General features: G+C 52.0%; 1 protein-coding gene across 2 annotated transcripts; it reads right to left on the bottom strand.

Moving 5' to 3' along the window:
- Positions 1-6,025: 6,025 nt before the first annotated feature.
- Positions 6,026-10,212, bottom strand: LOC102824950 (aldehyde dehydrogenase family 3 member B1-like). 2 transcript variants are annotated; one of them, XM_006860842.1, is made up of 9 exons: positions 10,051-10,212; positions 9,475-9,585; positions 9,112-9,232; positions 8,917-9,002; positions 8,745-8,826; positions 8,216-8,602; positions 7,501-7,667; positions 6,470-6,569; positions 6,026-6,210 (listed from the first exon to the last, which is right to left on the bottom strand). In XM_006860842.1, exons 1-9 carry the CDS (start codon positions 10,210-10,212, stop codon positions 6,026-6,028), a joined length of 1,401 nt encoding a protein of 466 aa, XP_006860904.1. The 2 variants fall into 2 exon arrangements, with proteins under 2 accessions (XP_006860904.1, XP_006860905.1); XM_006860843.1 differs by lacking the exon at positions 9,475-9,585.
- Positions 10,213-12,657: the final 2,445 nt, after the last annotated feature.

The raw sequence follows: 12,657 nt of genomic DNA, 5'->3' as shown, positions 1-12,657 counted from the left end.
AGAAGGCCATGGCCACTTGGAGGGCTATGCCTTTGGGGTCCCAGCTTTCCAGCTTTCTGATGTTTTCAACAAACATTTCAAAATGTCTCATCCTTGAATTTTTTTCAGGAACAGGTTGGTCTGAATGACTTGGCCTGCACAGCTTTGAAATGACCCTCAGCCCCATTTTATAGATGTGGAAACTGAGGCTCATATGAAGCGTGTGTCCCCACCCAAGGACACCCAGGGCTGGGATTGGAACCTAGGGGTGTCCAGCCCAAGCCCACCCTCCCTGCACTGCCTATCAAGGAAGTAAGGTTGATGATAAGTCCCCCGCACCCAACCCCTGGGTCTGACCCTCTTGCCAAGCCTAGCTGTCCACTAGGAAGGCAGTCATGGGATCGCCAGGGGAGAGAGGCAGGGCTGGGGCAGGACCACCTGGTCTAGTTACCCATGCCCACTGTCTGTCAGACCCTGGAGCTCCACCACTGCCCTGCAGACCCCCAGGCTGATGCCTCTGCTCCACCTCTCCTTAGAGTTTCTCAATCCTCCGAGCAGCCTGGCTCCCAGGGCTTCATGGGCTCAGAGTGGGGTTTGCAGATCCCTTGGCTGCTCCTCATTGGTCCAGTCAGGGCCACTGGCAGCTGGACAGGGTGGCTGGAGGGTGGTGAAGTGTGAGTCTCGGTCACCCTAATAGATTCTTTGGGGCTACTCGCCTCAGTAAAGGGGTGGGCAGGGAGCCCCACGGTGGTCACCAGGCACTGAGAAATCTTGTCAAGTCATTTCTGACTCACGGCAACCCCCTATATGTCAGAGTACAACTGTGCTCCACAGGGTTTTCAGTGGCTGGTGGTTCCGCAATAGATCACCAGTACTTTGTTCTAACACACCTTGGGGTGGATTTGAACCTACAATCTTTTGATTCCCATTTGCACCACCCAGGGACTTATTACCAGCCCTAAAGGACAGCTGATGCAGATGGGGACTGAGGATCTAGGAGGCTGAAGAGCCAAGACATCAGCCAGTGGTGATCAAAGGGGTCAGAGCTTGTGTCTGCCTGCCCCCAATCTTTCTCTGCTGCTTGGGGTCTTGGGGTACTGCCTCAGGGAGTGGAAAGCCAGATCTGTGTTCAGCAGGTCCTCACAGGGGCTGGGAGCCTGCTAACTCACTGCTGGGCCTCTTGAGAAGGAAGGGCCTGCTCAGCAGACCTGCTTATTTTGGTATTTCCTGCCAGGAGGTGCTGAGCCCTCAGGTCTGGGGAAGACAGCAGAAATGCTGCTGAGAAGTTTCACTTCCCTCCACGGGGGCCAGCTTCCGTGTTCTGGTGAGTGTTTATGAAATGGAAGGAAGACTGGGAGTCAGGGACGGAGCACCCGATCTCGGCTCCTTGTGTGTGTGCGTGCGCCACAGTGCTTGTGAACATCTGTGAGTCACACCTGTGAGCCCTAGGAAGTAGAAGGACCCCACCCCAACCTTCTCTGGCTCCGACACCGATACCCCATCCTCCAGGTCTCTATCTCTGACATGCTGTGTGGCCCAGAGCAAGCCAGTACCCTCTCTGAGCCTGTGAGAGTCTCTTCCTAACCCATGGCTGCCGAAACAGTGAAGGACTAGAGAGAGGTAACACAAGATTTGTAAACAGGCCTTGAAGAACACCATGATGTCGGTGAGCCCAATTTCTTCACTGCAGCTGTAGAAACTGAGGCCCCAAGAGAGGCCAGAACCTGAATCAGTCCACTGGTCCAGTGGCTTTGCAAGACAAGGCTCCAACGGTCCCACCCCCACCCCCAGCCTCTGTCCCTGCTCATCTGTCCTGTGGAGAATCACAATACTTGGAAGCCCAGCCCCCTACCTTTTCATAGCCAGGGCCAGCAGAGGCCTCTTCTCTGCCTCCTCTCAAGGATCTGCTCAGCTTGGTCCCAACAACACCCCATCCTTCCACCTCTAGCCCTGGGGTCCACCCCGTCTTTGGTAACTTCATGCTGGCCTCTGGCTCCCAGTGCCGTCTATGTGCTGATAACTCCTAGATTCAAACCCCGGCTCCCCAGGCCTGTACACCATTTGCTCCCCACCAACCTCTCGAGCTCAATTATGGCAGCATCTCACAAGACACGTCCACTCTTAGGGCTGGAGAAGGCTGAGGAAGGAGCCAGGACTACCTCTGTTGAAGTGAGGCTCCTGGGGATGTTTGTTTCCCTGGGGGGCGAGGGCAAATGGGAGGCCTGATCCATTTTGCATTTTTGAAGGTCCTTCTGGTGCTATGTATAAACAGCTGGAAGGGGATGGCAGCTAGCAGAAGGGAGACCAGAGCAGCGGGTGCAGGGTCAGGCGAGAAAAGGTGTCAGAAAACTGACCGCCAACACAAGCCAGGCAGAACTGGGTTAGGGCTGATGTGCTGGGTGGGTAGGAATGCAGGTGGTGGGTGAAGGAAGGCTTCCCGGAAGCAGAGTGGCCGGGACGGCGAGGGAGGGCCTGGCTGAGTGTAAGGTCCAACTGAGGGCCATCTCTGAGCATGCTGAGTTTAGGACCTAGGAAGATGGTGATGGGTCTTGGGTGGCCAGTTGCACATTTAGAAAAGATCCCTGGTTTCTTGGGGCATAGAGGGGGGACAGGTTCAGCCCCTCCTCCAAGAGCTCATGGACTGACTGGCGGTGTGGAGGGGGGTATGTTATAAAGTGTCATTGAGTCAGTTCTGACTCATAGTGATCCTGTATAGGGTTTCTGAGGAGTGGCTGGTGGGTTTGAACCGCTGACCAGACAGATAAAATCAGCAAAGCCAGCTCAGGGCCTTCAGTTCCTCTCTCTGATTCTGTGTCTCTCTCTTGTTCTCTGTCTCTCCCAGTGTCTCTGTCTCTATGAGTGTGTGTCTCTGTCTCTTCCTCACATCCCCACTCACATTCCATGAATCCACCTGCAGGCATATTGGGGGCCCGGTCCTACCAGCTCTGGCCAGACACCAGGGGACACCGCTAAGCCTTGTGTCTCTGCCTTCGTGCTTCACTGTCCAGTCTCATAAATGGCCAAACCCCTAGCATGGAGGGCAGGCATTCCAGGCCAGGACGCCTGGTGTAAGGAGCAAGCCACCAATTCTGGGATTTCTCTCAAGCACATTTAATGCGCCCACATCCACTGTGGAGGTAGCAAGAGCCTGCCATTTGTGGGGGGGATAGCAGGGTACCTGCTGTTCTGGGAGACCCCACCATGCCACTCTTTGTTTTCCCAGTCCACAGTCCTGCCTCCCACAGCCCACGCCCACCCCCAAGGCACAGGCCCACCTGCACAGGTGTCTCATTGCAGCCTGTTGCCCCACCCCTCTGGGCAGCCTGCCTACTCCTGCCCACTGACCAGTGTCACTGCAGGCTGTCATTTTTCTGTACACCAACTCTTATACAGAGGAACAGTACGACGGCAGAAGCTGACTTCTGACCACCAGCACCCAGCCCCTGGGCTTCTGGGAGCACACCTGAGTCTGGTGGTAGGACCCTGGGAGCGCTGGACAGAGAAAGGCTGCTGCCCCCACCCTCGAGACTGTAGTGGTGGGCTCTGGTTTCTCAGGAATACATAACTCTGCCCCATGCCAGCTCAGCTTAGGGAAAAGCCCATGTTTTCTTGGTGAACCTGTGTTTGGTGCTACATGAGCCAGGTGAGGGCAAAGGACCTGGTGTGGAATTTGGAGGTGGGTCCCCGGTAGAGGCGATGCCTGGGTGGGCTTCGGGGTGGGCAGATGTGGAGGAGAGGTGTACCCAGAGGAGAGAGCAGCAGGATCAACACCTGGGGGCGGGGGTTAAGGGTCTCTCAACAGTTCAATGTTGCTGGATGGTCAAAGTCTTTGCTTAGTCTTGCTGGCACTTTCTTCTGGAAGAGACTTGGTCAGGCATGACTGAGGGAACAGAGGGCAGGACAGAATTGGGTTGAGTGGCACGATTAGGGAACACTTGTCACATTTAATGCCCTTTTGGCCTCTCTCAGAAGCCCTGGTAGCACCTCAGTTTGGCTACTGAAAGGTCGGTGGTTTGAATCCACCAGTTGCTCTGCAGGAGACAGATAATGATGAGGCAATCTGCTTCCACACAGGTCAGAGCCTTGGAAACCCTTGGAGCAGTTCTACTTTGTCCTACATCGGTTGCTGTGAGTGGGAATCAACTCGATGGCAAATGAGTTTGATTTGGTTTTTGATTTTTGGTTTCTCCTAAACAGCCTTTCCAGGGGTAGAAGTGAGAACTTTCAGTCCAGCTTCTCTTGCAGCTACCAAGCGGTCATGTGACTGTGTTTAACCAATCAGATGCCTTATGAGTCTCTGATCCAGCAGGGAACAGAGTGAGAAGATAGGCAGGGTACAGACCCGGTCTTCTGGAAAGATTTGGGGAGTCAGGGCCCCCGTTTCTCTGAGTGATCCCAGAAAGTTTCCTGTCTGCTCTGGGCCCCAGAAACAAGAATTATTGCCCTGTGTCGGGGCTTTGGAACAGATTAACCTGGGTTTGAGTGTCACGTAAGCCATATACTGTGAGCTTTAGGGTCAACCGGCTTAGTTTTCAGAGCTTCAGTTTCTCTACTGCCAACTTGACTTACAGCACCTATTATAGATAGAGACTGGGATGTTCCCACAGCCCGCAATGAGAGAGCCCTTTTCTTCCATATTTCATGAAGATTTTGCTATTTCATAAAACTCTGCCTGGTATAGGCAGAGAGACAGGTAGGAGAGGCAGCATGTTTATCTCTGGTCAGGACCAGCAGGGGCTCTGCAAATGGGGTGAAGAGATGGCACCGAGAAAGGAGAAAGAACATAAGCCAGTAGCATAGGTGTGTATTCTAATGATGAAGTCATGGTGGTTGGTGGTTATGTGCCATGGAGTTGGTTCTGACTCATAGCGTCCCTGTACAGAGATTTCGAGGCTGTAAATCTTTACGGGAGCAGAACGCCTCATCTTTCTCCCATGGAACAGCTGGTAGTTTCGAACTGCTGACCTTAAGGTTCACAGCCCAATTTGTATCCACTATGCTACCAGAGCTCCTAATGATGAAGCCATAGGTTATAGGTTATATACATACTGCAGTATCATGTGCCTAAGAAGCTCTGGTAGCATAGTGGTTACAAATTGGGCTGCTAATCTCAAGGTCAGCAGTTTGAAACTACCAGCAGTTCCGAGGGAGAAAGATGAGACTTTCCGCTCCCGTAAAGATTTATTTTATACCCTCGGAAACCCTATGCAGGGTCACTGTGAGTCGGAACCGATTCCACGGCACATAACCACCACCATTATATGCCTGGCGGTGCAATCACTTTGTACACAAGAGACATGTTACATGAGGGAAGTTATTGCTACATCTAGTTACATCTGCTACATCCTGATGGGGTTTTCACCTCCCCATGCCCTTGCTCCTTTCTAGGAGTGGAGTTTTATGTAATAGCCAAACCTTCACAAAATATAGAACAAAAGGTTCACCATTGGGGGCTGTGGGAAGGTGATATAACCCCACTATGTCCAGGGGCCAGACTTAGGTCTTCCCTGGGAGTCTCTAGCACAGGATGTCAGATGTGGTCACTATGTACACACCCACCTCCTGTGCTCATGGCAGACATCACCAATCAATCACTGCACTCCCTCCTACTGATTCCACACACCACAGGTTATCAATGAGACAGACATCACCAATTGGCTAGATCTAGGTTTAAGATCAGATCATTTCAGGTAAGACATTCCCAGTTCCGCAAACAAGTCTGTAGGAAACTGTTAGGTAGACATTTCTCTGTCTTTGGGAGCTTACAGAAATTATACAGGGGTCCTTTCTAATCACAAGATCTGCCCAATTTTACATGGAGTAAGTTTCCTGTCACCAGGCATATCTAAGCAGAGGGTCAGTGTATCTGTCCGGAGCCTACAGAGGGGACTTTGGTCCTGAGAGGGGCTGGGCCAGTAAGGGGTCTGTTCAAACAAAGTCACAGACACCCATCTCTCAGGGGTCCACGAGGTGTTCCTGGTAGTCAGGGGCAGGTCAGGGACAGGCAGTTATTGGTAGCAGGGTGGACGGATTGTGGGTCTAGGCCTCACAGAAGGGTGCACCCCTGGGAGTCCAGGGCCCAGGTGATGAACTTCTGGCTCCAATCAGAATAGGGCGGGTAGCGGACTTCATTGAGCTTCTCCAGACCTGGGCTGGCCATCAGGCAGGCACGGTGGTGGGAGAAGGTATCGAAGGAGAACTTGCCATGATACCGGCCCATGCCGCTGTGACCTGTGCAGATGCTCATTGTGAGGGCTGACATTCAGCCATAGCCCCAGCCCAGGCCAGAAACACCCAGGTAGCTGGGAACGTGGAGACAGTTGGTCATCCTAAGAGCCATTGTATAGACAGGGAAACTGAGAACTTGAGAGTCTAGCGTCTAGATCAAGGCTGAACAAAGGCAAAATGGGACTTCCTGGGACAAAGATGCCACACTCAATCTCTCAGCAGGGCAAGGAGACCCGGATGGGTGGAGGAGAGCAGGACTCACCAACTCCCCCAAACGGCAGGGATGGCACTGTTAGGTAGACAAAGCCTTCATTGCCCCCGAAGCTGCCGCTGCTGGTCCGCTCCAGCATCTGATTCACCACCTGGAGGTAAGATGAGGGTGGCAAGGTCCAGACATTGGGGATGAGGGCCGCCAACCATTCCCCAGAGGAGGCAGAATGGGCACAGCTCATTCTCAGTCCCTTCCCCATCTCCTATTGAGCAGCCGTCCCTCCTCGAAGCCCTTTCTATTAAAAAATGCCCCATTTGAGCATCATGCTCTTTTAAGAACCGTTTCTATGGAATCAGAAGGATCCCTAGTGGCATAAGTAAAGTTCTCAGAAGTTTGAAATCACCAAAAAGATTCAGAGCCTTGGAAACTCCATGGGGCAGTTCTACTCTGCTCTATGGGGTTGTTATGAATTTACTTGATGGCTTTGCTTTGGGTTGGGCTTATGTGGGATCAGACGGACAAAAGCACCTTAAAAGTTGCATAGGAAGCTTAGGGATCCTGGAGCATGAACAGTTCAGAAAAGGAGGGTGAGAATGAATGATTGCACAATTGAAAGAATATCATGTAACTCATTGAAATAGACATGTAGAAACTGTTGACTTGGTGTAGGTTCTGCTGTGCACTTTCTCAACAATGGCAAAAATTAAAATATTTTTTAAAAAGATAACACCTTCACAGTCACATCTGGGGTCCCCTAGTGGTTACAGAAGTGGAGGTGCAAAGATGGAGGAAGTCCTACAACATGGGCTTGACAGTAGGTAAGCACAAAGTGCCACCTCCCAGTCTCCAGCCAGGCTTTACCCCTGCTTGCTGCTCCGCATACAGAACTTTTACATGATGTAGGAAAAGGCACCTCTTCTCCCATCCATGGCAGACAGCTGGCAGGCTGCCCCTGAGTGGACCCCTCAGTCAGGTGCTCTGTGCAGGGCACGCTGGTCCCCGTGGTCAGCACTATAGTCATGACTCCCAGGGCAGGTCCTGTCCTCACCCCTCTCAGCCTGTAGCCCCCACCCCGGCCACACCTGGCTGTTGTTGGAGAAGGCATAAAGCGCCAGGGGCTTTTCACGCCGGGTGATGAAGTCCACAGCCTCGTCCAGGCCCCTCACAGTCACGATGGGCAGGATGGGCCCGAAGATTTCCTCCTGCATCACCGGCTCCGTCTCCTGCACATCCACCAGCACTGTGGGGGCTGCGGCACAACACACTCAGCCCAGGCCCCAGACCCTGCAGCTGCGGGCTAGGGCCAGTGGGGGCTCGGGCACCCAGGAGGCTGAGGGGTGCTCCAGGGAGGAGCAGGGAGTGGGCTCCCAGCCTGGCTGGGCCCAGAGCAGCCTCAATCTCCTGGGAGACAGACTTGGTGACAGTGTCAGAGTTGGCAGCACCCTTGGGGGCGGAGGGCCCTGTCACCCAGAGCAGCAGGTACTCAGGTTGGTGTTGAGTCAGAACTGGGACCTCCACACCACGATCAGGGCTCTTGTGGGACAGACCCTCAGCACTGTCAGATCTGGGGCTGGAAGCTGAGTTGAGTGTGTCCAGACTTGGGTAGAGTCTGGTAATCAATGCAACAGGCTCAGAATCACAGAGCCACAGACACGGCGCAGTGTCGTGGGATGAGGCATTGGGGGTGGAAGGAGATCGAGCTCCAAATCTCTAGCCCAGAGGTGTGGCCTGCTTGGCCCTTCCATATCCATAGCCTATATTCCTTGTGCCCCCTATTCCCCCTAGTCCCCCACTTACCAATGTATCGTTCACTCTCGTCACTCTGGCCACCTATGGCTACGCGCCCACAGCCCAGCAGGCCCTGAAGTCTCTTGAAGTGTTTCTGGTTGACAATGCGGCTCAGGTTGGGGGAGCTCTTGGGGTCGTCCCCGTAGAAGCGGGTGATGGCGCTCTGAATAGCGGGCAGTAGCCGCTCCTGCGTCTCGCGGCTGCACAGGACATAGTCAGGGGCCACACAGGTCTGACCGGCATTGAAGTATCGGAACCAGACCACGCGGTTGGCCACTGTCTGAGGGTCACAGTCATCATCCACATAGCAGGGGCTCTTGCCCCCCAACTCCAGTGTGACAGGAGTCAGGTGCTTGGTCGCAGCGGCCATGACAATCTTGCCCACGTGGGGGGTCCCTGGGGACACAGAAGGGGAACCATGTGGTCCAGCACCTGTCCTTGCTCTCGTTCCTTCTAGGCCTACCACACCTGCCTTCCCTGCTGATCCTCCCTCCTCCACTTCCCTGCACCATACACCCCTTCCTGGGTCCTTGGTCACCTGTGAAGAAGATGTGGTCGAACCTGTTCTCCAGTAGCTGCTGAGTCTCCTGGGGCCCACCCAGCACCACGGCAAAGCAGCTCTGTGAGAGGAAAGGGGCCGGGCTCAGACGGAGCAGTCCCAGAGGGCTGGGCATGGGGGTACCGGTGCTGATGGGGCAGGCCACCCTCACCTGGTCCAGGTATTGGGGCAGCACCTCAGCCAGGACCTTCTCTGTGCTCTTACTTATTTCTGACGGCTTCAGTATCACACAGTTCCCTGCAGGGGTAGAAGGGCAGGAGCAGGGAGTCCAGGGCTGGACTGGACAGCAGGGAGGCCAGGAACAGAAGTCTGGGGCCTCTTTGGGACTACAAGGCTCACTGCTCACCTGCGGCCAGGGCACCCACCAGGGGCACAAGCGTCAAGTTCACGGGGTAGTTCCAAGGGGCAATGATGAGGATCAGGCCGAAGGGCTCTTTCCGGATGAAGGCCGAGCTCAGCTTTGTGAGCTGGGGTGCAGGAAGGGCAGTGAGGCCATGAAGAACATCCAACCTTCCCAAACACACTGGGTCTCCTAGTTCCATCCTCGCCCACACCCCATGTACCCGCTGCCATAGTAACCCTGTAGGACAGAGGAGAGCTACCTCATAGGGTTTCTAAGATTGCTACATCTTCCCCGCAAGGAACAACGGTGGGTTTGAACAACCTTTTGACGAACAATGGAGCACTTTCCCAGGGCCCCAGGGCTCACCATGTTGGTGGACACCGGTTCGTCCTTCATCCAGCTGTGCAGGTTCTTGATGGCCAGGCTGACCTCATTCTGGCAAATGATTAGCTCCGACATGTCTGACTCCAGAGGGGACTGTGGTGGGGGACAAGGAAGAGAGGAGGTGAGTACAGCCGAGAGGAGGGGACAGTGTAGGCCCCACAGCAGTCTTTGGGCATTACCTAGTGAGTGGCCATCTGGCTCTGCCACTTACTGGCTGTATGACTGTGGACAAGTGACTGAACCCCGCAGGCCTCAGTTTCTCCATCTGTGACATGTAGGCCACAGTTGTGACTGTATTAATGAACAATCGTGCTAGGTAAAGAAGCGTCTGTTTAGTAGAGTGGAATCAACTGAGGATACAGCCCGTGACCAGGGGAGGAGAGGGATGCAGATGCCCCCCAGAGAGGAACAAGAAAGTTGTAGAAGATGCAGCCACTAGTGGGAAGGACAGGGCCTGGCCCAGGGAGCACGAGCCCCGCCCCAAGCCCCACCCACAAGTCCTTCCAAGCCCCGCCCCTCCCTAGTCCCGTCCCTGGATCCTCCTCAGGTTCCGCCCACCTTACGCAGGTCTTTGGCCAGCGCGTCCTGTAGAAGCTGCTTGTTGTCCCGCAGGAAGCGGCCCAGGCCCTCGAGCTGTGCGGCTCGGAACTCGGCAGCTCGAGTCCGTCCAGACCGGAAGGTTTCCCGCAGCCGCCGCAGAGTGTCCGCGAAGGGGTCCATTCTGCCGGGTGGGGACAGTATGGACTCCGGGGCTGCTCACCCTCCACGGGCCTCCACCTGGGTCTGCGGTACCTTGCCCACCTGCGCTCACAGTTTTCACTTGGGGGACCCCGCGAGGGCTAGGAGTAATCTGCGTCCCCACAAACACACCCGCATATACACACATGGTTCCCACCACCACACATGCACAGACGCTGTCCGAGGGGGTGTCTGCTCTGGGATGGTGACAGCACTCGGCTGGTCCCTCAACAATGACTGCAAAGCAGAGGAGAGGGTCCCGGAAGGGGGGTGGTCTTCGTGTGCAAAGGCGGGAGAAGAGCGCTGGGCAGTGCTGAGGCTGCTGAGGGGCCTTGAATCGATTTGGAATATATAGCCTGGGAGCCACAGTGAGAGGGTGAGAAAGGTCCCAGTGTGTGTGGGTGTGGGGGAGGGGGGGAGAAGGGAAGGAGTAGCTGCCAGGAGGGAATATGTCGAACCCTAGAGCAAGGGGCAAGTCCTGGTGTGGCGCTGTAGGATAAACTGGGCTGCAAGGTCATTTTGAACAGCAAAGTTGGCAGTTCGACCCCAGAATCCAGCTTGAACCTCTGGAAGTTCTCTATCAATGTATGATTGGTAGCCGTTTCTGTATTACCTTTAGTAATGTCCCTAGAGGACCTCATGTTTGATAAAGTGGAGGGTCAGAGAAAAAGAAGAAGACCCCCAAGAATATGGATTGGCACAGTGGCAGCAACAATGGGCTCAAGTGTAGCAATGATCCTGAGGTTGGCGCAGGACCAGGCAGTGTTGTGTTCTGTTGTGTCTGAGGTCGCTAAGACTCGATACTGACTCCAAGGCACCTAACAATAAGAATATGTATACATGCGTAAAAATTACTCAGAAAGGGATCTGAAAGGTGCAAGGCTTCAATCTCTGTAAGGTTGATTTTTATTATTTTTAAAATCTTTTCCCTTTTGTAAAATAAATGTGTACCTATGCCTTTGTGGCATAAATATATAGAATAATGGTCAATTTTGTCTAAGAATGTTGACTTACGCACTCTCAGACTGTGTTTGCGTTCAAAGATTCACTTTCACCTTCTATCAGTCCTCCGCCAACTCAATTAAAGTACAAACCCATTATAGAAAGAGACAAGAACAGCTAAAGAGACAATGGTGATGTAAGCAGAATGTAGTAATAAGTAGGAAAAAAGTAATGAAACAGAAAAATAGAATAGAGTTGAATAAATAAAAACAAAACACCACCATTAATTCTACAACTAAGTTGTTAGGTCATTTGATAAAATTTTCCACAAAAACAATGATTTTATAGAAAGTAGCTCATGTGATTCAAATCAGGGGAACTTGGCCTCATTAGCTGTCCTGCATACTTTCTTTATAAAAAAGATTTCAAGCCCATTTTCCAAATAAAAGTGAGACTGATCGTGTGCTCTAAAAAAAAAAAAAAAAAAGAATAGGGTAGGGATTCCTGTCTTCATCACTGCTATGCAACAGTTTACTGGAAATCTTAGTCACAGCAATTAGACAAGAAAACAAAAATAAGAGGCATTCAAGCTAAAAATGAAGAAACAAAACTATCTCTTTGCAGATGACTTGAATCTATAGAAAATCCCTAAGAATCCACATGTAAGTTACTAGAGCTAATAAACAAATTCATCAAAGTCGCGGGATACAAGATCAGCACCAAAATCAGTTGTGCTTCTACATACCAGCAATGAACACTAAAAAAAAAAAAAAAGGAAATTAAAAAAGATTAAAATACCTAAGGATAAGTGTTTGAGATGAAACAAATATTCACTGAAAACTAGAAAACATCGCTAAAAAAAAAAATTAAGTAAGATCTAAACAAATAGACACACATTCCGTATTCATGGATTAGAATATTTAATAATGTTAATTGCCAAAGAAATCTACACACCCAATTCCATTCCTTATCTTAACTCCAAAAGCCTTTTTGTTGTTTCATTTTGTCTTTAATTGCAGGAATGGAGTTGAACCTCAAGTTCATACAGAATTGTAAAGAGGTCCTGAATAGCCAAAGTAATACTGGAAATGAAAAACAAAGTTTGAAGACTCACATTTCCCAATTTCCAACTTACTGTAAAGCTACAGTAATCAAAACACTGTAGTACTGACATAAGGTGTATTTGTTGTTGTTGTCAAGTGTCGTCGAGTTGGTTCTGACCCATAGCGACCCTGTATAGGGCTTCTGAGGAGTGACTGGTGAGCTTGAACCGCCGACCTTGCAGTTCAAATGGCTTTGCAGTCTGGCGCATTAACCCACAGCGCCACACCAGGACTCCTAAGGTGTACAGACCAGTGGAATAGAACTGAGGATCCAAAAATAAACCTATACATCTATGACCAATCAAATTTTGACAATCATTCCAAGACCATTGAATGGGGAAAGCATAGTCTGTCTCTTCATCAGATGGTGTTGGGATAACTG

The sequence above is a fragment of the Chrysochloris asiatica genome, unplaced genomic scaffold, assembly GCF_000296735.1.
Source record: "Chrysochloris asiatica unplaced genomic scaffold, ChrAsi1.0 scaffold00040, whole genome shotgun sequence".
In the NCBI taxonomy this organism is placed as follows: domain Eukaryota; kingdom Metazoa; phylum Chordata; class Mammalia; order Afrosoricida; family Chrysochloridae; genus Chrysochloris; species Chrysochloris asiatica.
This window is presented reverse-complemented; position numbering and strand designations above follow the sequence as displayed.